At 43.4% G+C, this 25,995-nt stretch overlaps 1 protein-coding gene across 5 annotated transcripts in view; it reads right to left on the reverse strand.

Moving 5' to 3' along the window:
• SLC4A5 (solute carrier family 4 member 5) overlaps nucleotides 1-23,873 on the reverse strand; it is a 103,618-nt gene extending 79,745 nt beyond the window's left edge. For 2 of the 5 annotated variants that reach the window (XM_031030178.2, XM_031030179.2), the window contains exons 1-2: nucleotides 23,786-23,872; nucleotides 169-249 (exon numbers count right to left, since the gene is read on the reverse strand). In XM_031030178.2, coding sequence (XP_030886038.1) covers nucleotides 169-247 — 79 coding nt within the window. In that variant the 5' untranslated portion in view covers nucleotides 248-249; nucleotides 23,786-23,872. Of the gene's footprint in view, nucleotides 1-168; nucleotides 250-11,460; nucleotides 11,528-12,433; nucleotides 13,388-23,785 lie in introns of those variants that run through there. The other 3 variants (XM_081833716.1, XM_081833715.1, XM_081833717.1) reach the window with 3 other exon arrangements.
• Between the last annotated feature and the right edge of the window lie 2,122 nt (nucleotides 23,874-25,995).

The following is a 25,995-nucleotide window of genomic DNA, read 5'->3' on the forward strand; positions in this document are numbered from 1 at the left end:
TAAGACACAGTGAAGCCTGGTCCCATTGGATCCAGAGAAGACACTGTGGGTAGGTCAGGGAAAGGGACCAGCTCTCCTAGATCCCTCCACTGGAGGGGTGTTATAAGGATATTTAAGAAACTGGCAGACCCTCCTAGGATTTGCATCAAGTTCTCAGGATGACCTTACCTTCCTGATCCTGACATCTCCTCCTGTAGTTAGCAGAGTCCAGCTTCCCTACCCCAGCCTTCTCTTCTTCCACCTTCATAACTATAAAAGATGAACACAGCCTCAAAATATATACGACACAAAAAGGTAGGATTTCAAGGAGAAATGGCCAAATCCACACCCACAGTAGGAGACCTTAAAGCAGATGAAAAATTTAAGGCAAAAGAATATATAAACAAATTGTTGAAGTTCAAATATCTATCTCTAACAAATAAAGAACAGATCTCTCTTTCAAGTACAAATGGGACATTTATAGAAAGCACATATCTAGGGGCTCCTGGGTGGCTCAGTCGTTAAGCGTCTGCCTTTGGCTCAGGTCATGATCCCAGGGTCCTGGGATTGAGCCCCAATCGGGCTCCCTGCTCAGCCGGAAGCCTGCTTCTCCCCTTCCCACTCCCCCTGCTTGTGTTCCCTCTCTCACTGTGTCTCTCTCTGTCAAATAAATAAATAAAATCTTCCAAAAAAAAAAAAGAAAGAAAGAAAGCACATATCTAGTTCACAGGAAAGCCTTAGCAAATTTCAAAGACTCTGTATCATACTTCTATAGCAAGAATGTATATATAATATATATATAAATATATATACATATATATGTATGTGTGTGTAAGATGTAAGATAGTCTTAAACACACACACATATAACTTTAGACTAAAAGTAATTTCTACTCATGGGTTTAATAAGAAACCACAATGGAAATTATTAAATATTTAGAACTCAACAATTACAACTACTAAATATTGAAACTTATGGGATGCAACATATTTAGAGGAAACAGGGAAGGAAGGAGAGTAGGGAGGGAGGAAAGAGGAATGGAGGGAGGGAGGAAAGAAGGAAAATAAATGTGATAAGCATTCAACTAAAGAACATAGGAATAAAAACAAGAGAAAACCCAAAGAAAGTAGAAAAATGTAAATATAAAATATAAAACCAAAAAATAATGAAATAGAAATAAGAACAGATGGTTAATAAATCCAAAGGCAATTATTTGAAAGATTATTAAAATAGGCAAACTATGCAAAACTAATCAAGAAGAAAAAAGAATATTCACAAGTAAACAATACTGGGAATAAAAAAGAGACATAACTAAAAATATAGTGGAGAATTTAAAAATTAAAAGTGAATGCCATGAAAAACTTCATGCCAATACATTTTAGCTTTGATAATAATAATAACAATTACCATTTCTATGTACCAGGAACTATTTTAAATGCTCTGCATTGTATGACTTAATTGAGTCTTCTCAACAACCTTATGAGATAAGTAACATTATTATTCCCATTTTACAGATGAGGAAACTGAGGCACAACAGCTTAACTGACTGCCCCAATGGAAGAACAGAGATTCAAACCCAGACAATCTGTTTCTGGAATTAAAGTTCTTAGCTATGAGGCTGATAAATGGATATTTTATTAGAAAAATAATAGAAGTGATGGAGCGCCTGGGTGGCTCAGTCGTTAAACGTCTGCCTTCGGCTCAGGTCATGATCCCAGGGTCCTGGGATCGAGCCCCACATCGGGCTCCCTGCTCCGTGGGAAGCCTGCTTCTCCCTCTCCCACTCCCCCTGCTTGTGTTCCTGCTCTCGCTGTCTCTTTCTGTCAAATAAATAAATCTTAAAAAAAAAAAAGAAAAATAATAGAAGTGATTAAAATTGACTTTAAAAGAAATTAGAAAACCTTGACTAACTAATAACCATTAACTGAAATGTTTATGGGGAAGTCATTACAAACAGCCTTTCCCAGCCCCATGGATAATTATTGAAGCTGGATTATAGGTACAAAAGGATTATCATTTTTTCTTATTTTTGTTATGTCTGAATTTTTTTCTATAGTGAAAAAAAATAAACACCAGAAGAAAATAGTTTTTAAAAAATGTTTTATCCGGGGCGCCTGGGTGGCTCAGTCGTTAAGCGTCTGCCTTTGGCTCAGGTCATGATCCCAGGGTCCTGGGATCGAGCCCCACATCAGGCTCCCTGCTCCGCGGGAAGCCTGCTTCTCCCTCTCCCACTCCCCCCGCTGTGTTCCCTCTCTCGCTATGTCTCTCTCTGTCAAATAAATAAAATAAAATCTTTGAAAAAAAAAATGTTTTATCTGAACCTTCAAGGATTAGATAGTCTCTAACTGATACAAAATGGTTTTCAAAAGTAGAAAAAAGGAAATTGGAAGCAGTAGATTCATCTAAAGACAAGGAATACAGGGTTGGACTAAAAGCAGAAGAGTTGGTTGAAAATCTTCATAAGGAGTCAGTTAAACCCTCAGATCTCTCTCCTAGGCTCCAGTCTCCTAGAATGCGCCCCCTTCTAGAATATGGAGGGGTTAAACCCGAAGACCTCCGGATAACTAAGGACAAGAAGGAGTCATTTCATTGTGGGGTGGGGAGAGGATTTAAGCAAAGGCAGTTAGCCACTCAGGCCTCTGCTTACTTGACCCCTACAACACTAATGAAGTTTACACACTCCAGGTGGGAGATTGGAGGACTTACAGATCCTGATATTTTGGGGAGCTCTAACAAATGGTTAGAGCTCCACCCTATTGCCCACCATGAGTCTATCATTCAATAAGTCCAGCCTGTCAAACAGTTGTTTGGCAGCTCACTCCAAAACCATGGCCAGCCAAGAATTACCAGAATGACAGAGACCAAAACAAGCAGGAAAAGAGGAAGTCCAAGGAAACAGGAGCAATCTAGGCAGCCAAAAAACCATTTAAAAAGCATATAATTCACATCTTCAAGTAGACTAGATAAGACCTTGTATCTATGACAAAAAGAAAAGTAAAATGCTATAACCTGGAACTTTTAAAGAATAAGAAATAACTCTTGAAAATTAAAGATATGTTAGAAGAAAAATTTCAGTGAAAGAGTTGGAACATAAAGTTGAAAAAATAGGTGAGCTAATAGAGCACAAATACAAATAATTTTCTAAATAGTAGGAAAAAGGCAGGGAAATCAGAGGACCAATCCAGGGGGTCTAACATCAAAGCAGTAGAAGCTCTCAAAGAGAGATCAGAAAAAAAAATCAGCACAAATACAAATAATTTTCTAAATAGTAGGAAAAAGGCAGGGAAATCAGAGGACCAATCCAGGGGGTCTAACATCAAAGCAATAGAAGCTCTCAAAGAGAGATTAAAAAAAAAAAAAATCAAAAAAAAAATGGAGGGGAAATTATCAAGGACAGGAGAATATTTCCCAAAACTGATGGATTTGAATTTCCTGGTGGAAAGAACTTGCTGAGACCCAGGAAAATGAATTTAAAACAAAATCCACTCCAAGTGACATCATTATGATGTGTTAGAATATTACATATAAAAAAAACCTTAAAAACCTTCCAGAAGAAGAAAATAAGTCACCTACAAAGTATCAGATGTGAGAACTGGCATCAGACACAATGGAAGCTGTAAGACAATGGAGTTATGCCTCCAAAAGTGACAAAAAATTATTTCCAACCTAGATTTCCAGTCCTAACCAAAATATCAAATGTGAGGGTAGAAAAAGGGGCATTTTTTGGACAAGAAATGTCTTAAAATTTTACTGCTTATGCACTTTTTTCAGGAAGTGGTTGAAGGAAGACCTCCAGCAAGATGGAAGAGCATCTAAGGAAGGAATAGAACACCTAGAAAATGGGATTCACCACAAAAGACTGACACAGGAGTCCCTGGGAAGAAGCTGTGTAGCGGTCCAGAGAACAGTGCGTGCATCTTAGATCAGGCTCTGCATGGGTTCCCAAAGAAAAACCTGAAACTGGGCGCCTGGGTGGCTCAGTTGGTTGGGCGACTGCCTTCAGCTCAGGTCATGATCCTGGAGTCCCGGGATCGAGTCCCACATCGGGCTCCCTGCTCAGCGAGGAGCCTGCTTCTCCCTCTGACCCTCCCCCCTCTCATGTACTCTCTCTCATTCTCGCTCTCTCAAATGAATAAATAAATCTTAAAAAAAAAAAAGAAAGAAAAACCTGAAACTGATCAATTATCTGGATGTGTTTCACTGTTTTGAGAGGATCCCAAGATTCTTTCAAGAATAAAGAGTCCATGGAAAGGAAAAGTGATCATTGAACCCTGTGTAACTCAAATGTGAGCAGTATTTATATAGTCATAATAAATAAAAATGAATATTAATTTAACCAAAAACTGTGATATATGCAGGGTTGGTATTCCACCAGTGTGCAGTATTATGCGTACATTGCTGTTTGTGGCTGGTGTTCAGGTATCCATTCCAACTGGCCAGTGTCAATGCCATATGGGTTATTAAATATTTTTAATTTCTACATTGGATGTAACTATTTGGAGAGATGAGGATTTGTCACTGCTAACTACCTGCCTGATGTCCATCCCCCTTTCTGCTCTGATTTTATTCAGGGCAGCAATGTGGCTGACTAAAAATAACCACTTCCCCCAAATGCCCTTCAGCAATCGCTAAAGAGATATAGGAGAAGGAATCTAGGAAAAGATACCCTTCCTGGATGAAGCCTCTGCAGAAGAAAGCTCCTCCATTTTTCCTTCTTCTTCCTCCCTGGATAAGGTTGCCAGATTTAGCAAATAAAAATAGAGTTTTCCCAGTTAAATCTGAGTTCTATAGACACAATTAATACTTCCCAGTGTAAGTATGTCCCATGCAATATTTGGGACATACTTATACCAAAAAGATTACTCATTGTTTATATGAAATTCAAATTTAACTGGGCAAACTGTATTTTATCTGGCAAACTATTTCACCTCTGCATCTGGAGCACAGACATGGTGCCTGGAAGTGCAGCGGCCATCCTGTCATCATGGAAATGGAGGCCACATGCTAACTGTAGATACAAGGGGAGGAAGGATCCTGGATCTTTAATGTCTTCACTGAGTCATTCTACAGCACTGGACAGCCCACACTTGGGTTTCTTGTTATGAAGAACAGTTAAACCACTTACTTGTTTAAATATTATAGTTAACTTTTCTGTTACTCAAAACCACACCTGGGTCATAGGACAAAAAACTTTGGGACTGTATTTACTGGGCAAATAAGACTGGGTTCTGGGGGCGCCTGGGTGGCTCAGTCAGTTAAGTGTCTGCCTTCAGCTCAGGTCATGATCCCAGGGTCCTGGGATTGAGCCCAGCATCAAGCTCTCTGCTCAGCAGGGAGTCTGCTTCTCCCTCTCCCTCGGCCCCTCCCCCCCTGCTTATGCTCTCTCTATCTTGCATGCACACGTGCACGCAAATAAATAAATAAAATCTTAACTCCCCCCCAAAAAAGAAAACCACATTAAAAAAAAAAAAGATTGGGTTCTGTTAGTAAGGAAAACAGGGGGAATGGGCACTGAGTTGTCATGTAACAGTGTCTGCTACACTTTTCAACACCCATTCCCTTCTTGTCTAGGCTGTTCTGTTCAGGTAGAGACACAGGGCCCTTCATTGCTATAGACACCTTCCCCAACTCCAGGCATGAATTGGATGTGTCTAAATTATTCATGGTAATCGTATGGCCTTTGACCAGTAACCGATCTTAGGAGTAGTCATGTACCCCTATCAAGCCAGTGAGATTTAAATGGAAGTCCATTAGGTAGACTTCCAGGAAAGCTTTTATTTCCCTAACAAAAAGTGACAGACCCCTCTGGAATGCACATTTGGCCAATCACTCCCTATTTGCCTGCACAGACCTTGGACATGAGACTCCTAGATGAAGCAGTCCTCTTGCAATAATAATGTGACAGGTATGAAGAGCAAAGGCTCAGGCTGAGGACAAAGCAAAAGGCTAGAACAAATCTTGGTTCCTGATAATGTCACTGAGCTCCAGACTGCTTATCTCTGGGCTTCCTGTTACACGAAAAGAAATCTACTTTGTATATTTAAATTGCTAGCCAAGTTTTATGTTACTTTTAGCTAAAGACCTTCCCAGGGGTGCCTGGGTGGCTCAGTCAGTTAAGCATCCAACTCTTGATCTCAGCTCAGGTCTTGATCTTGGGGTTGTGAATTCAAGCCCTGTGTTAGGCTCCACACTGGGCATGGAGCCTACTTAAAGAATAATAATAATAAAAATTTAAAAATAAAGACCTTCCTAACTGATACATAATGGAATACTATGGGGAGTTCAAATGAATGAACTAGATTTCTGTGTATTAACATGTATAAATCTCAAAAACATAGGAAGTAAAAAAAGCAAGTTATAAAGATATATAAACAAAATGACATTATTTATATAAAACTTTAAAAAACATTGTTTTAAATTTTATTGTTTATTGCTACATTTATAAGAAACAGCAGAAAATCACCCAGAGGAATGAGACACACTAACTTCAGGTTACTTCTAGGGAAAGGTAAGGTATAATGCTGATGTTTTAACTTTATCTTTGATGTTTTGGATAGATATAGATGGAAATGAAGCAAATATAAAATGTTAACATCTGTTAATTCTGAACAGTGACATACATTTACAAGTTTGAAATATTTAATATTAAAATTTTTTAAATGAGTTTTTTTAAAGAAATAAGAGAACTCCCCACCACTATGACATAACAGTCTCAAATAAAATTGGCCAAGTGAGTATCCTGCACAAAGAATGATTGGTGGGGAAAATCCTCACACTTTGCTTGTCATTGTGAAATTTTCGAACACTAAATAAATGAATAAAAAAAGAAATCCTAAAAATGTCTAGAGTGAAAGAAACAGGTACAGGTCACCTACAAATGAATAAAAATCAGACTATCTGATTTCTCATCAGCAACATGAACAGAAGATGATGGAGCAATGCATCCAAAATTCTGAGGGAGAATGATTTCCAGCCTAGCATTCTCTATTCAGCCAAACCACCAGGCAAGAGAGAGGGTAGAAGACATCTTCAGACATGCAAGAAATCATTTTACTTCTCTCTTACAACTTCCTACAAAGTTATTTAAGTATGTTACCACAATGAACCAAGAAGGGGAAGACAATGGGATCCAGGAGAGGGCTGCAAGCTGAAGAATAACAAAGGGAGGTCCCTAGACAGGAGCTGCACCACAGCCCTGGTCCCTCCTCAGAAGAGCTAAAAATGAGGTTTCAGAAGGAGCCATCCAAGGAAAAGATGAAATGCCAGAGATCTGATACACTTCTTGAGAATCTGGAACAATTTAAGACAGTGACAAAGACAGAAAATGCAAAGAAAGGCAATTAGAAATACCAGGAAAAAATAAAATTGCAAGAAATAAAATGTGATTATGGTACACAGTCATAAGAGTATAAACATTGATTTTTGAATTAACTAAAAACGATGATGTATCTACATTGGGAGAATGAAGAAGAGATGGGTGTGGTATAAGATAATTATTTACCTGTAGGTGGCTAATATCCAACTCTGATAAATAGCAGGAGATACATATATATAAATAATATGTATATATTATTAGAGGGGTGTAGGTAGCCAACAGAAAAAGCTAAACAAATTCCAGGTGATCGTCTTTGGGAGATGCAACAGTGGAGTGTTTAGAAAGCTGGAATGGAGTTTTCTTGTTTGTTACTATAAGCTCTTACATGTGTTACTTGATTTTTAATTATGGTTATATAGTATTTTTACTTTACACATTTTAAGGCAAATAATTTAACATGACTTGTATACTCCCACTTCATGCAGTAATTGTATCCCCCTGAAAATTTATGGTTAAACCCATTTGTTCAAAGTGAATCATTTTTACATATTCAGGAGAACTACAAAACTAAGAACCTTTAAGAAAGTGGTTCACAGGAGTTCTCAAACATAAGCATGTGTCAGAGTCATCTGGAGGGCTGGCTAAAACCTAGATTTCTGGGCTCCACTCCAGAGTTACCGATTCTATGGATCTGGGACTGAAAGTTTGCATTTCCAACAAGTTTCCACTTGATGCTGAAGCTGCTGATCCAGGGACCACACATTGAGAACCGCTGTTTTAAGGAAATAACTCCTATTTATATTTTCTACTAAACTGAACTACCATACATGGAGTTTACTTCACATGAGCTTCACATACACAACAATATCACATCTTTGCTTGAATTTCAAACAGGGCATTGTGAACCAGTAAGCTTAGTGAGGATGCACTGGTAGCCCCAATTGGTTGGTGATTTTTTTGAGAGCTGGTATCTTCCTCGACCCTCATAGCATGAGCAAAGAGAAGCTGAGGAACAGATCCTCTTTTCCCATATAGAACCACCCCCAAATCTTTCAGGTGGAGCTCAGGCCATCTCTCCCCAACCACAACCAGGAAAGGCCATGTGACTCAGCCTGGCCAACCAAACACTCCCATTCCCCCATCACAGAGACTGGTTCCGCCCTGACTCCATGCCCAAAGCTGGGCCAATCAGAATTCTTCCTAGGACATCTCTGCTTGATCCATCCAAAAACTGCCTGCTCTGGCTCTGGCTCTGGCATTGTGAAGCAGATATGGGTGGGTGCTACTATGTTGCTTGCCACAGGGAGCGAAGCATCCAAGAAAAGTAGAGAAACAGAGTAGTGGTAACACTGTAACTCCCTGAGTCAGTTAATTCTGAACTGACCTGACTACTACAAATGAAACAGAATTTTCCAGCATGTTTTAAAAACGTATTCTTTCATATTTGAAGTACTATGGATTTTCAGATTGGAAACCAAACACAAGTGAACGCAAAATGACAAAGAGATGTAAACAGATGAAAACATTATGGAACTATAGAAGCACGGAGATGTAATGTAATTCCTATTCAGGTAGATGCATACCTCCCAGTTCTGCACTAGTTCAGACCATCCTTTCCCCACCTCCTCTGTCCTGGGTCCTACCTCCTCACAACTTAAGAGAAGCTCCCTTCCAGGAGGTTGCAGAAGTAGGAGAAGAACCCAGGCTGCCCCAGATCATCTTCCACGGAAACCATTCATTTGAAACAGCTCAAGCAGAGTGCTGACCATATGCATAGTGTTTAGATCAACTACTCTAATCAGCAGCTGCATGGCTCATCACAAAAATTTGCAAAAGTGACCTACCTCTTGAAACAGAATTTCTATCTCCACCATTTTGTATAATGTGTATTAATTGAATGTCAGATATCTTGCCTTCATAATCTCATTTAATCCTGATTAAAATTCAGTGAGATGCATAATTTTCACCCCCCATTTTACAGATAAGAAAATGAAGTTTCACAGAATTAAGAAATTTTTCCTGTGTCACAGGCAGAGCTAAGATTGAAATTGGATTCTCTCTGATTCTCCAACCCAAGGAAGGAAGGCAGGGAAAGTGAAAGGGCAGGGGAAAATGAAGGGAGGAGGGGGGTAGAAGACGAAAGAAAGAAGTGAAGACATAAGATAAAGAGAGGTCTGGAAGAAGCCATCGACTTCTGAGTTCTAGGCCCTTCCTGAGGTCTAGCTGAATTCCCATCTCCAAGGCCTCCCAATGGCCTTACAATAAACTCTTCTTTTCTCTTCAGCTAGCTTCAGTTGGTTGGAGTTATTTGCATCCCAAGAATATTAACCCAGTACCACCATCCACTACAATATGTTGCCAGAGGAATTTGTTAGCAACACAGCAGCCCCTGGCATGTAGCAAATGAAAGAACTGGTACAGCAGTTTTTCCTACACCAGCCCTTCCACTGCTCCACTCCCTCATCATTATTCTCCCATCCATCTTTAGACCCTGGGGGTAAGTATGGCTTTACAGTGAGGGGTCAGACCAAATGCTCTTCTGTCCTGAGTCACCAGGGACCCATTCCACTTTACTACCCCTGCCACCAGCCTGGAATCCCATTGTGGATCCCTGAGAGTGTGCAAACCCTACTGACAAAATCAGTGCCCTAAGCCTGTAAGACTAAGCACCAGAGTGCCACACCAGGGAACAGACACACAGGGTCCCTGCCCAAGCAGCCTTCACGTCCACTACAGCAAGGTGGTGGTGATACAGCCAACCTGATGGGCATACAGCGCATTTTGACTCTCAAAACCCTCGTCATTGAATCATGGGCCATTTAACACTGCCCCCTCCCCGAGCCCCCTGGCCATAGAGGCACATCAGTTCAGTCCAACAAATCCACTTTGTTCCAGATATTTGCTCTAGACACTGGAAACAAATAGAACAAAATAGTTTATAAGGCAAGAAGGGCAAAATATGGTTAATAAATCCTTAAGATTAGACACCCATATGTCTGGGGGAAAAACTAATGAGAAAAAAGGTTATGCCACATGCATTGGTCAGCCTTTTAGGAGCTTTTCCTCCCATCCCATCTTTTAAGCCATTTGACATTATATCTAAGAACAGGGACCAGCCCAATATAGTATCCAGTGAACTCCTCTGACAGCTCAAAGTATTTCAAAAAAGGACCTCCTGGAGAGCTCATCTGGGATGATTTTGTGAACTGAATTGACAAAAATGACATGGGGTCATGCTGGGCTTTAAAGACTAAGCTTATGGGGCGCCTGGGTGGCTCAGTTGGTTAAGCGACTGCCTTCGGCTCAGGTCATGATCCTGGAGTCCCAGGATCGAGTCCCGCATCGGGCTCCCTGCTCGGCGGGGAGTCTGCTTCTCCCTCTGACCCTCCCCCCTCTCATGCTCTCTCTCTCTCATTCTCGCTCTCAAATAAATAAATAAAATCTTAAAAAAAAAAAAAAAAGACTAAGCTTAGAAACTAGAGAAAGGCCACCCTCCCAACCGAGAGCTTGTTCATTGCCTCTGGGCCCTGCGCACCTCACCCATGCATGCTCCAGAAGAGAAAGAAAAAACAAGCAAACAAAATATCCCCTAGCAAACCACCAGTAACAAAACCAGGTGCAGTATCCAAACCTAACAACAGAAATGTGTAATGAAAGGAGGCTAGCCATTACTTAGTTTCTATCCTGAGATGTTGTATCAACAGATGGAATCTATTTTCCCATAGTTTTCTGGGGAAGAAGCAAGTCTCAGGGTTCTTGCTTACTTCCCATAAAAATTTCAGCCAGTCTTGTAAATTTGGCAAAGGCAACAGAAATTTGCATTGCCTAGGAGAAAAAGATTCTCAGTTCGATCAGATGAGAACAAAAATGAACTAACTTGCCAGGGTGTCAGAGAGAGTGCATTTCATGTCATCTCGGTTAATCTGGCATGAGGTTTTATGCCCCAAACCAGTGAACTCAAGACACCAGGGTGACTAATAGCGTATAATTTTTTTAAAGAAAAGGCAAATGCTCATTTGGAGGATTTATTCAGCTTTCATGGTATTCTCCTTCTCAGTGTGCGTGAAGCTCACTCTCAAATATTCTGTGTTCACACTGTCAAGCACATTTTTCCTTATCTGTATAGTTTTATCTACTACCTCTGAAACTCCAAGCCGCAAACTTACCTTCACGCTCTTAGCACTGGAAACCAGGATCCAAATCTCAGGAAGGCCAGAATCACTTGCTCTGGTGCTGTTAGGTGGCAAGAAGGACGCTCTGTGATTTCCAGGCTGAACAGTATTTGGGGCATTGGAGATTGACTTGTGGGGCTCAGTGGCGGCCAGCCATGTGACCAGGGTGGGGGAAGGGACACTCCTGCGGGGCAAGGGACTGACGCCTGCTCTGCTGACAGACCAGGGTAGAGCAGGGTCTGAGCAGAGCTGGCCATAATTACAGGCGGACAACTTTGCTCTAAATTTCTTCTTGGATTTTAACTTCTTATTGATCTTCTTATTGCAGTGTTGCATTTCAGCCTTGGTTTTTAAATGTTTGTTTATCTCCCTACACGATTTCTATCTTAAGTCCTTTTTGGATTCTGTCTTGGAGGGATGTTAGAGCTGGAAGAGACCTTACGGATGATCCAGCACCATCCCCTACCCCAGGGTCACCCATTTTACAGATGGGTGGCAGCATTTCCAGGAGCCTGCAGAGGCCTGGGTTTGGTATTGTGTACTGGGGGACCCCAGCTGGCTGGCACCCCAAAGTACAGCTCACTTGAATACCTTCAACCCTTAGGTGGTTAGAGCTTTGAGGACTGCTGAGATGCCAGTAATGAATCTTATCACTTCTCAGGTGCCTAAATCTGCAGCTGTAAGATTAGGCCATGGCTTAGAAATTGTGGCAGTTTGTACTTGTGGTCAAAGAGTTTATATGGGGGCTCCTGGGTGGCTCAGTCAGTTGAGTGTCTGACTCTTGATTTCAGCTCAGGGTGTGATCTCAGGGTCCTGGGACTGAGCCCCACGTGGGGCTCTGCATTTAGTGTGGAGTCTACTCGTCCCTCTCCCTCCCCTGCCCTCCCCCACCTCGCTCATGCACACTCTCTCTAGAAAGCAAATAAATGAATCTTTTAAAAAAAGGAGTTTATATAAACACGTGTACCTATGTTTATGTATCTCTACCACAGTCTTCTTAAAACCCTCCAAGATGATCTTTTTGGAGGGATTAGAGGACATCAGGAGCTGGAGAGATATTTGATCTCAAAGACCCTGAAGACTTCTCAGGACCAGAGCCATGTGAGTAGCCTTCTAGTTCACAGCCCCTTCTTCACCCAACTGGTCTGTGCCGGCTGCCTGCTAACCAAAAAAGGGGATAGCAGTAATGACGGTGGAAATGGTAGAGGGAGAAGTGCTAGGGAGAATGGTAGCGGTGGCAATATGGTAGCTGGGCACACATGGATGTCAGAGAGGCACCGTGGAGGTGCTGGAGGTAAGGATGGAGGCGATGAGGGGCAGATGGAGGTGGTGGAGGCAGTCGTGGTGATGGGGGAAGGGACAAGAAGATCCCCTGAATGACAGAGCAGGAGATTCTTGTTACTGACTCAGGCTGATGACCCTTGATGAAGCTGACCTGCTGGGATTACAAGTGTGAAATGGTAAAGCCATGGCGTTAGAAGTCTGAAGAACCTCATTCTGTCCCCAGAGCTGTGCAGTCTTAAGATAATCACTTCACCTCTCTGGACTCCAGTTTTCTTGAAGTAGAGTTTGCACTTAAATGGTATCTTTTTAGGGGAAACTCTTCCCTCTCCCTCTCAGCCCTTTACCCTTCCCTGTAAAGTGGTAGCTTCTGTCCTTTCTAAAGTCTCAAAAAGAGTACTTTTCACTTACCTTTCTACCTCCTCACTCACTCTCACCTAGAAGAGGATGAGTGACTCAAGCGATTGGCACATTTGGGAAAATAAAATGGGCATGTGCCACGGCTCAGATCTGTCTGAGAACTGCCTGCTTCAGAGAAAGTCCCAGCTGGGCTCCTCTCTTCCTCTCTTCACATCAAACTTCCAGGGTAGGTTCTCACCCTGCAGGTAGGGAGTCCTCCAGTGTTGGGTAGACAAGCCTAGTTCTGGCAGAAAAAATTAGGAAGCCTGATTGTGGTTGTATATTCTAAGCCAAATTCTCCAATCAGCTTTACCTGTTACAAAATTATTTTGACTTCTACCTATGGGACTTCTGTATCTTACTATTTCTCATTTGATTCCAAGCATAGAGGGAAAGATTGTAAACAAGTATCCTCCTCAATACCAATGCTGATGAATTAATGAAAGAGCCTGCACTGAGTTGATTGGACGAAACGGTCTCTAAATTTCCTTCAAGGTTTAACATCCTGTGATTCTATGAGTCTATGTCTCTGGAGTAGAACAAATATTTGTGAAGCTGGGAGGGAGGTTGAGACTCTTAGTGGACAACTTCCTAATCTCTGCCTCTCTTCTTTCCTGCTTTTCAACCCGATGAAGACCTCTAGTCTCCAGACATCTTCCTCTTCTCCCCCTCCACCAGCCCTGCATGGCTTCTTTACCCCCATTCTGGTCTGGACCCCATGATGAATTACTTCACTCTTCCTTCATTGATACCCACAACCTCTTGTTCCTGCCCTGCCAATCTTTTGGTCTAAATCAGCCCCACTGCTACCCGTCTCCTCCTGTACTGAGCTCTCTTTTGTCTCTGGAGAAAGCCTGTATTCAGGGGGAGAGAAAAGAACCAAGACAGAGAGTGGCAGAAGTGTGTGTGTGTGTGTGTGTGTGTGTGTGTGTGTGTGTGTGTGTGTGACTAAGAGACAGAATGGAGAGAGACAGACCTCGTCCAATGGTACCTATGGCCAGCTCTACCCCTGTCCTTTCCCGTGCTTTAGTTTTGTGACTGAAAAATGTTGAAGGGAGAGCTGGCCATCCCATTTCTCTCCTCTCCCTCACCTCTGGCCCCGTTCACATTACTGCTAAGGAGACTGGTTTGTCCAGCGGGCATTAAGCACTGGGACAAATGCTTGACGGCTTTCAGTCCTTCCTCACCACCAGAGCAGTAATGGCTGAGACCCATGCATTGGCTTGGGAGCAAGGGAAGAGATTAGACCCAGTGGGTTCTTAGTCAGAAGTGTTCCCTCTCCCCCTCCCCGCTCCAGGGCACATTTGGCAATGACTAGACACATTTCTGGTTGTTAACACTACCCTCTAGTGGGTAGAGGCCAGAGATGCTGCTAACATCCTACAATGCACAAGACGCCCCCACAACAAAGAATCAGCTGGTCCAGACTGTCAATAGTGCCAAGGTCGAGAATCCTGGATTAGACTGCTCAGACCCCTCTGGTTCTAGAAACCAAAATGCCTCTAACCTAGTCCAAAAGAGTACTCCACATGGGCCCACCTCAGTCACCAGGATGCTACAAGGAGGGAGGAAGGGCAAAGATTCTTAGTAATTTGCAGCTTTTGACCTCTGGGCCTCCATTTCCTTTGGAGACCTGGCACACAGGGGTGGTTACCAACAGGGACAGATACCTTTCCATCTTCAGTTCAATGCCACCTGAACCCCACCTGGGTTTAACAGATGGCAGGGCTTAGGCAGGTTTGACATTGGGTCCTGGCATAGGGGGTGAAGTCTCATGAAGGAAAAATGAGCTTCCTACCCCTGTGTTGGTGAGAATAAGGATTCATTTGGGGCCCCATCAAGCTTACATAGAACTTTTGCCCACAAGAGGTCTTCCACAAGCTGGGCAAGCCTCATGCCAATATATGCGATTTTTGGCTCTCAGATTATTTGTGCCAAGCTTTGGCAGGTAGTACAAGACTGGCTGCCCCAGATTCTTGTCCACTTTAGCTGCTTTTGAACTGTATCCAGGGTTGAGGAGGGAACATATGTGGCATGTCATGACTGTATGGGAAGGCAAGAAAAGCTGAGAGATATCTTAAAGGGAAGCTGAGAAGCCTGAGGAGGCCAGGCTCAGGTTATGCAGGATGGGTTCTCTCCTCCTCCATCTCCATCTACCCCCAGTCACTGCTGTGGCCTGTGGCCAGCAAACAGCACAGACCTTGGCTCACTCTGCACCAACCACACTGCACGTCCTGCTGTTCCTCCAACATCCCAAGCTCATTCCCACCTCAGGACCTTTGCACTTACTGCCTCCCCAACCTTCAGCTCTCTCATGTACTCTCATGTACTCAGCTTTATGGTCAAATGCCATCTACCCAAGAAGGTCCTCCCTGACCAGCCTATCTAAAATGCCCCTCTCTAGTCTTTAACTCTGCCTTATTGGTCTATATGGCATTTCTATCCAAAACCACATTTTGTGTTTGTTTGTTCATTCATTACTTTCTCTTCCTCTGATATGGCAGGGACTTTGTCTTGTTCACTGAGGTATTCCTGACACCTATAATAGAGGCTTATAAATGGCTGGTTCGAATCCTGGCTCCACAAACTATGGGATGTTGAGCAAGTCACCTATCTATTTTTTTCTTCAATTTCCTCAACTGAAAAATGGATCAGCTAGTAATATTATAATTATTCTACACCCGGGAAGTTCACGCCCTGCCTATTCTGAGGATGTGGGGAGTGGTATTCCTGGCAGTCTGCAGGAATGGAGCAGTTATTGTTACTTCTCTGAGAACCAAAAATCCCTCTGCAGGCCCGGAACTGGGACCTTTTTTCCTCCTCTGCCTCTGCTCTCTGCTGCCCTCTGAAGGCCCTGGGTGGAGGCTGGCAAAAGAGAATGTTAAGGACTCCGTGGATGACATATTTCCCAAAGAAAAATGAGCCATCCCTTTCTTTAAGCAAGCCACACTCCCATGGTGGCAAGCTTGGCCCTTGCCAAAGCTGCCACTGGGGCCATCATTTTACAAACTCAATTAGGAATCACTGAGGCCACAGAGGAACTGCAGGTGCTTGGGAATCCATCCCTTAGACGGGCTCCAGGAGGGACCCAGAGCAAACCCACTTCTCCCTTCCCCCAGGCTGTACTTCCTGAGTCTGGCGACAGTGATCTGTCAGCCAACCTGAGCCACCCTGGAAAGCCATTCCTCACCCTGTGCCTCATTCCCTATTGGACTCTGTGTCACCATGTGGGTCAAGGGATCTTCATGTTGTCAGCCTAAAATGAGAGGGAAAGCCACTCCTCTGGGGGCTTCTGGATGGTGATTCATTAACAAGAATCTGGAAACACACACACACTGTCTGATGAAAAGATATAATGGGGGGAAATTTTCATTTTCAATAGTGACAAAAATCCTAAAACATCTAGAAATAACCTTGCCTAGAAATGCATATTTTATATGAGAATGTATGAGAAAATTTTGCTAAGAAGGACAAAATAAGGTATCATATTCCTGAGTGGGAAAATCGAATAGGGCATTTATGTTAAATATTCATAAATTTATACACATTTTAAACATGACAAAAATGATGGTTAAGATATTAGCTTAGAATTTATGGAGTTTTTACTATGTGCTAGGACCTGTGCTAAGAGCTTTACAAAATTACCTCAGTTAATCCTACAGCAACCCTATGTGATCATTATCATTTATGAAGGAAAGGGCTGGGTAGTGGTTAAGAGCAGGAGGTCACATGACTTTGGGCAGGATACTTATAACCCTGAGACTTGGTTTTCTCATCTGTAAAATGGGAATAATAGTATGTATCTCATGAGTTTCTGCTCAGGATTAAATAAGATAATTTGGAATAGTGCCTGGTAAGTGCCAAGCACTTAATTAATATGAACTACTGCTATCCGCATTTATAGATAAGGAAATTAAAGCTCTGAGAGGATAAAATAACTTGCCTGAGTTCACACAGCTGGCAAATGGCTGAACTAGCCTGGATGATGGGGTTAGGGAGGCTTTCCTAAAAGATACAGAAAATTATAATATCATAATAGTTAAAACAGGAAGCACACCTTAAAGGCATTTATATATGCCTTGCAAAATAATGTTCTGAATGATTAGCCAGTGCCTGCTATTGATGAATGAATGAATGAATAGCCAGTCTGCTATTTTCTTTACTTCGTTTCCTACCCCCCATTAAACAGACCATTCCATGCTTTGCCTCAGGGAGGGCATGTGAAAGCAGAAAAAAGAGACAAAAGGAGCCTCTTCCCTCAGGACAATAGAAAAGACTCCTGACCAAACCTAGACTGAAGTATGGGAAAGATGGTTACGATGATCAAGGCTGTCCCATCCCCCTCACCCAAGGTGGCACAAAGACTTGGGGAGAGACTCGGTGCTCCACAGGGACCTCTAGGTGCCAACAAACAAGAACCGATGGACAGGACAGATGATGTCAAGGGTAGGAGCCTTTGTAGGTCCCTAAGAGTCCAGCACCCCACCCCACTCCGACCCCGGATTGGAAACTGGAACGGACAGGGCTTTAAAAAGACAGCATCGTTTTTAAATGAAGGCTCAAAATACAGATGGAGAGTGTTAGAAAATAAACTAATGCTTCTTATACACTTCAGGTTAGAGGCTGAAACTGAGATTCCAAAGGATAGATTTTTAAAGAAAATAGTGTTGGAGAAATGTGCTATTAAAAAATTTTCCATTTAGAGGAGAAGCTTGGGCAGTGGACAAAGGCAGCAATGTATTTATTTACTGGACTCAGCACATTCATCTCTACCCTGAAATTAAATGTGATTGTCCTTAAGACTGGGGTTGAACTTGCATCCCAGTTTGCCTTGCACAGGCACCATCTGCCCACTTGTCTTGGCTTCGTTGTTAGCAGTGCCCCCCTTTCATTCTCAAAAGCCTTCCAGTTTGGGCAATAAGTTACGTTGTTACTCTGTTAAAATTTTAAAATTCAGCAATCCTGTGGGTGAGCAACTCTTAGCTAGACTCTATGACACAGAAAGTAAGAATTTCCAGGCAGGGGCGGCTGGAGGCCAGCAGAGCAATGAAGTGAAGCCTCGGGAGGGCCTGAGAATCGCACTTGGATGGGAAAGGAAGGGGCAGGTGGTGTCTCATGAGAGGAGCCTGGGTTAAGGTTGAAGGTCAGGTGCTGTGTGGAGTTAAGAGGACACTGGTGGGGTTAGAATGGGATGTTTGAACTTAATCTTTCACGCATGAAACAGCTCGGGGTGTTTCAACAACAGCATGGCCGAGGTTATGCCCATGGAGCAGGCAAGAAATGGAACCCAGATTGCGTTTGGGGTTAGGGTCTGGGAAGCTAAAGAGAGACTTGGAAAGGGGGGATGTCTACTCTATACCCTTTTACTCCTGCTAAATTTTGAATCTTGTGACTGTATTACCTATTCGGAAAAAAACAGAAGCAATATGGAAATTTTAAGGAACCAGGCTACCTTGTCCATATTCTCTAGATAAACTATGGAATCATTTTGTCAAGTTTTTAAGAATGCCATCAGTAAAACAAGTGGCCTTTAAACATTTGAAAAGATGTTCGACCTCATTAAAAAAAATGGGGGGTGGGGGCTGGCTGGCTCAGTCGGTTAAGCGGTTAAGCATCTGCCTTTGGCTCATGTCCTGATCTCAGGATCCTGGAATCTGAGAGTCATGCTCCCTGCTCAGTGGGAGTCTACTTATCCCTCTGCCCCTCCCCCAACTCATGCTCTCTCTCTTTCTCTCTCTCTCTCTCAAATAAATAAATGAAATCTTAAAAAAAAAGAAGCAGCAGCAAATTAGAGCCACAGTGAAAATCAGCAAATATCAAAAGGCTTCACAACACCAACAGTGGAAGGAAATGGGTCCTCTTCCACACAATGGCCAGTGACCCTGCAGTTGGGCACAGACTCTACAGGGCCACTTTGGCAATATTTATAAAACTTTAAAATGCACATACCTTTGGGTAGCAGCAACTCTTTGTCTAGAAATTTATCTTATGGATATACTCCCACCTATGTGTGGTTTGGGGCAGTTACCCAACCTCCCTGCATTTTTATGCCAGAAGATTATCATGGGAATTAAATGATATAATATATAGAAAGAATTTTATTTTATTTATTTATTTTTTAAGATTTTATTTATTTATTTGACAGAGAGACATGGCGAGAGAGGGAACACAGCAGGGGGAGTGGGAGAGGGAGAAGCAGGCTTCCCGCAGAGCAGAGAGCCCAATGCGGGCTCGATCCCAGGACCCTGGGATCATGACCTGAGCCGAAGGCAGATGCTCAACAACTGAGCCACCCAGGTGCCCCTACATGGAAGGAATTTTAAAGATGACACACAGTAAATGCTCAGTAAATTCTGGCTGTTATTATTACAGCACTGTTTGTGGCAGCAAAGCACTGGAAACAACCTGAATGTCCATCTATTGGGGACTGATAAAAAAAGTTTTGTCTGTACACCGGAAAACCATGAAGCTTTTAAATAGAGTGAATACTCTTTAAACAGTGCTATGAAATGATCTTTAGAAATATTAAGTGGAGGGACAAAAGCAAAGTGTAGAAGAGTGCTTATGGTTTGCCACCATTGGGGCGGGGGGCAGGTGCGTCTATAGGAGCATAGTCTCTCCATGGAAGGAGTCACAAGAACCTGGTTTCACTGAAGGTTCCTGGGAGTGGAACTGGGAGGCAGATGCTCAGGGGCCACTGGTATAACCTCTTGTCCCTTTTATATTGTCCACATAGGGATGTATTTGCTATTCAAAACAAATAAATTCTACTTTTGGATATATACCCCAAAGGGTTAAAAAGCAGGGGCTCAAACAGGTGCTCATATTGTACACCAATGTTCGTTACTTACAACAGGCAAAAGGTGGAAACAACCCAAATGTTCATCTATAGATGAATGGATAAACAAAATGTGGCATATCCATGCAACTCAATATTACTCAGACTTTAAAAGGGAGGAGGGGTGCCTGGCTGGTTCAGCTGGTAGAGTATGTGACTCTTGAGCTTGGGGTTGTAAGTTCAAGCCCCACATTGGGTGTAGAGATTACGTAAAAATAAAATCTTAAAAAAAATTTTTTTAATGAAAGGAAGGAAATTCTAACACATGCTACAACATGGCTGAAACGTGAGGATATTATGCTAAGTGAAATAAGCCAGACCCAAAAAAGACAAATACTGTATGATTCCACTTATATGAAGTACCTAGAATAGCCAAATTCATAGAGACAGAAGACAGAATAGTGGATCTGGGGCTGGGGGAAGGGGCAATGGGGAGTCACTGTTTAATGGATACAGAGTTTCAGTTGGGGAAGATGAAAAAGTTCTGGATACGGATGGTGGTGATGGTTGTACAGTAGTGTGAATGTATTTAATGCTATTAAATTTGTACTCTCAAAAATAGTTAAAATGGTAAATTTTGTTATATTTATTTTACCACAAAAAAGTAAATAATTTAAATTTAATTTTAAATAAGATAGTATATCATTGTAAACACTTTTTTTAAATAGTCATTTTTTTACTTTGATTGGAGTTATGTTAGATGTAGAGACTGATTACAAAGAGCTATAATGTATGAGACACAACAAAGAATAAGCCCTAAAAAAGGACCCTTGGTCTCCAAACCCTGGCATTCTCCATGCCAGGTGAACCTACTGTGCTGACTGGCTTCTGGGGGATTCCTGATAAGGAGCAGAGGTGAAAGGCTGAAGCAGGACCAAGGAAGGAGGACAAGCAACTTCATCCAAGACAGGGAAGAAAAAGGAAGGAAAGAGATGATGGGCAGGGGCAGAAGCAGAGAAAATTCCCACCTGACCACACAGACTTTCTCCATGAGGAAAGAGGTGAGGGGTGGGAGTGTGTGCCTTTGGGGTGGATTTTGAGGGTAGTGGAAAGGTTGACCTTCAAGGGGTCAGCCCAGGGATGTGTAAAAGAATTGCCATGTCCCCACTGAGGACCCTGGTGAGGCTGGAGACCAGATGTGTAGAGAGAATTTTTCTACTCCTCCCACCTCTTCTCCCTCCCCAGGCAACAACCCTGAAGCGTTCGCAGACCCCTGGGAACTAAATAAGTAAAGAAGAGTAGAAGGCAGGACTTTCCATCCAGACCGCCAACCACCATAGGCCTCTCTTCTTCAGCAACACCAGGTTGGGATGGGAAGAGGCCCCAATTTGAAATTGAGATTGAGGTTTGGATTATCATTGGGATCAACATTATCATTTCTGAGATGAGCCTGAGACCAACAAGTGACCAGAACAATCGTGTGACTTGTCTAAATTTCATCCAGGGGCAGAGCAAGATTCAGCCACACAGAATAAATTTAAAAGAGCAATCACAGGTAAAAAAATCAGGCTGCTTTCTGATTTTACCCCACGATTCACGCTTATTTAATGGAACACTTACACAATACTATCTTCAACCATTACTAAACATGCATATATCTTGCACCTCCCACTAGATTGTAAGCTCTCTGAGGGCAGGGCCCATGTGCCATTTATCCCCATACTGCCACCAAAGCCCAGCAAAGTACCTTGCACGTACACAGTAAGCCATAGGGTTATACGATTCAGTGCATGGGGACAGTGTCGCTGATGATATTACTAGTGTACATGTGTACCATGGTAAAAACTGGCTAGGGAGCTAGAAGCAGCCAGGCAGTGCGTTGGAAACTCATCCCAGAAAATTCCTTAGCTAGATCACTGAGTTCATGAAATACACTTTAAAAGGCGGGCGTGGGGGGGGGGGGGGCGGCACCTGGGTGGCTCAGTTGGTTAAGCATCTGACTCTTGGTTTTGGCTCAGGTCATGATCTCAGGGGCCTGGGATCAAACCCTGCGTTGGGCTCCCCTCTCAGCAGGGAGTCTGCTTCCTGTTTCCCTCTGCGCCTCCCCCTGCTCATGAACTCTCTCTCTCAAATAAATAAATAAATAAATAAATCTTTAAAAAAAGAAAAAAGAGCCTGTGTTCAAGGAATTCTGATATAAAATGATATTGCAGTTTGCCCAGGTTTAGGGTAAAAGGCATAGAAATGAAGTAGGTGTGGATGATCATGTTCTGTTTCTCTGTTAGAGCTGCTCTTGTTCTGAATTAAGGGGAAGCAGGCTAAGACGCAAGAAGAGGGTGCAATCAGACCCAGCTCATGCCCTAAGATAGCAGGAATGAACACTGCAGTGCCCCATTAGGCTTCAAACCAAGCTGAATCCATTTTTGAGTAAGGAATCTTAAAGGGCTCCTGTCTTCAAGATTATATAAAATGATCCAAATTATGTACTTCTGAGAGAATAAATTAGCTGAAGCAGCACACAGCCCAGCTCTTTAGATAGGGAAGTAGATCTCAAGTAGCTCAAGATGCAAAATTTTCTACAGATGAAGGTTATGAAAAGGAAACCCAAGGCCAGCTGGTTCTGCTTTGTGGACGGTAACGTCGGAGAACACACTCTGCTATCTATTTCATGTGACCGCATCACTTGTGCTGAAGTATCTCCTTTGTTGGTCTGGCCTCCGTCGATGGTCACAGAGCAGGGGGGTAAAAGAGAAGCTATTTGAGCATCTCCATCAGTAAGTCTAAGTGCTTGATTACTGCCTCTCTGAGAAGATGAACTGAACCGAAGGGAGAGTGGGCAGGCATTCAGTCGAGCGACAAGCCAGTTACTGAGCACCTTCAATGGATGGGGAAAGATGGCTCTCCTCACACTGGGCAACCCAAAATAAGCTAGGGAGGGGAGGGGGAGAAACAGCATAGTTGGTGGGTTTTTAGGGTACTCCTGAGAACATTCCTCAGCACATGAGCTCACAGCTCAGTCCCAAATTGCAGGAAAGTAAAAAAACCCTTTCTTGGGGACAGAAGTCCACAGAGCTAAGGGCTCTGGATTTCTAAGTTAGAATTTCATCAAGGGCTGGGTGACCCTTTCTTGGATAGCCAACTGATCCCCAGAAGTCCTGATTTGCAAGAACTACGGTCTGTTACATCTAGGAAGAGAGATGAGGACTATCTCCCTGGCTTCTCATGCATCACCTCCCTCCCATTCCCTAGAGCCCATAAAGCTGGTCCTTGGTAAAGGTCACCTCCTTCAGGTGGGAAAGCTTCATTGAAGTGGGGATTTTTATATAAGTCTCATGTTTCCTGGACTCATAGGAGCCTCCAAGAAGATGCTGGAAATAACCCTTATCGAACTGAAAGAAGCCTGAAGTAAGCACAGGACCAACCCCCGTGACTTCCATGGCTGAAGAACCTGGATTTAAGAAGTTAGAACTCCATGCAGAGAATACAACTAGATCTAGATCTCAGCCCCTCAGTGCATGTCTGACATTGCACAGATGCACGTATGCATAGATACTCCCCTCTCCAAAGGTGGGGGCAGGGGAATGCAGAATAGCAACACCACCAATAGGACAACCTGATCATTATCTTACTTGTCCTTCACTATGTTGAAATAGTTAAAAATTAATTTAGACAACAGATTGTCCCTTATCTTTGCTCTCTAAATCTTGCACAGGCCTTTAGCAAAAAGCAACACAATTCTCACCTGACCCTCTGTGGGCTGGAGATTCTTGCCTACACTATTGGGTTCATTCATTCACATCCCCAAACCTGAACCTACAACCAAGCTGTTAACTCCATATATTTAAAATCCACTCTACTCACCCCGTGCAGTAGCCTGTCGCTCCAGCGCCCTTGAATCCAATCCTTTAGGGTGGGCCTTGCAGTTGGAACCCACCCACCTCTCCTTTTTTTCTACCTCTGCTATTAACATAGCCCCTCCTCTATTACCTCACCAACCAACTATTTTAGAACCAAAAAGTCTTTGTCTAGTCACAGACACTGTAAAAGTAACATTTGTTTTAAGTTTTTAAATCTAATGTCTGTGTTGTCCGCAATTCTTACTGGTTTATCTAATCAGCATGTCCTAGGGAGGTTTATTACTTGTGGGTTTAGCTTGCGGGAGCCAGCTGAGGCATTCCCCCTGCCCCAGAGAATCAGCTCCTTTAAGAGACAATCCCTGGGAAAGATGTCTTCTTTGCTTTGCCTCTTCTCTTCAGAGGCCTGAGATTAAGGAGCACGTTCCACATCCCACAGCCCCTCCAGCTCTGCAAGCCCCAATTCCTGACTCTTCGGAGAAGGATATGGACAAGATAAATGAAGAAGGCATTTGAACAAATCAAACCCTACAAGAAAAACGTTGCGTACTTTGTGATTTTTCTAAGTTTTGTGCTGATTTTTGCCCTCATTTTAACTGCTTTGTAAGTAGGAAAGATAACTACCAGTGGGAAGAGGGCAGGGAGAAGGCAGAGACAGTGAGTGGGAAGTGAGGGGAAAAGAAGTGCTAGTGGGGAAGGGACACACAGTGTTGGGTGTGGGCACACAGTGTAGAGGGTGCAGGCACACAATGTTGGGGGGCAGACACAGTGTTGGGTGTGGGCACACACAGTTGGGGTGTGGACACACAGGGTTGGGGTATGAGCACACAGTGTTGGGTATGAGCACACAGTGTTGGGTGTGAGCACACAGGGTTGGGATGTGAGCACACAGTGTTGGGTATGGGCACACAGTGTAGGGGATGCAGGCACACAATGTTGGGGGGCAGACACACAGTGTTGGGTGTGGGCACACAGGGTTGGGGTGTGGGCACACAGGGTTGGGGCGTCAGCAGACAGGGTTGGGGTGTGAGCACACAGTGTTGGGTGTGAACACACAGGGTTGGGGTGTGAGCACACAGTGTTGGCTGTGAACACACAGGGTTGGGATGTGAGCACACAGTGTTGGGTATGGGCACACAGTGTAGGGGGTGCAAGCACACAATGTTGGGGGGCAGACACACAGTGTTGGGTGTGGGCACACAGGGTTGGGGCGTCAGCAGACAGGGTTGGGGTGTGAGCACACAGAATTGGGGTGTGAACACACAGGGTTGGGGTGTGAGCACACAGTGTTGGGTGTGGGCTCACAGGGTTGGGGTGTGGGTATACAAGGTTGGGGTGTGAGCACAGTCTTGGGGTGGGCACACAGTGTTGGTATGTGTGAGCACACAGTGTTGGGTGTGAGCACACAGAGTTGGGGTGTGGGTATACAAGGTTGGGGTGTGAGCACAGTGTTGGGTGTGGGCACAAAGTGCTGGGGGATGGGCACACGGTTTGGGTTGTGGGTACACAGAGTAGGAGGGATGCTGAAATCTCTGCTAGTCTAGGCATCTCTGGACACCAAGCATTGGGCTCAGTGACACACATAGCTTCTCTTATTTAACTCTCAACAGTCCTGCCAGGCAAGGATTTTCATCCCCAGATGAAACCTTGCAGATATGGAAACTGAGACTCAGAGAGTGTAATACTAGCCCATGGACTCATAGATGTAGGAGGAAGAACAGGGGTTGGAAGCTCCATTAAAAAATGAACTCCACCCCTTTTCTTATACAGGTCCTATTGTAGATTTACTGAGTGTTTTCAGGCCCATATTTCAGGGTTTACCTTTTCTTTCAGATAGGAAACTTATCTTCTGTATAAAGTCCTGACTCTGTTCCTAGCTCACTGGGGTTTCCCCCAGTGGAAAAGCCACACATGCAGCAGACATGTGGAAAAGTGTGTTTTGGAGGCCATGGCTGAGCCATAACTTTAACCCTACATCCTACTTTCTTTCCATAATCCATGGAATCAAAGACTAGCAAGACTAGGATAACCGACTCACCTTGGTTTGCCTGACACTTGCCCAGTTTTAGCTCTGAAAGAACTGCAACCTAGGAAACCCCTTGTCTGGGGCAGATGGGGATAGCCTGGCTCAGAAGACACAGTCTCCAGCCTCAGGGAGTTTCCAGCAAGGAATTAGATAAATACACAAGCAGAAGAGTGCAAGGCCCCATAAAACAG

The sequence above is a fragment of the Leptonychotes weddellii genome, chromosome 10 (assembly GCF_054177405.1).
Source record: "Leptonychotes weddellii isolate Sample4059 chromosome 10, ASM5417740v2, whole genome shotgun sequence".
NCBI lineage: Eukaryota > Metazoa > Chordata > Mammalia > Carnivora > Phocidae > Leptonychotes > Leptonychotes weddellii.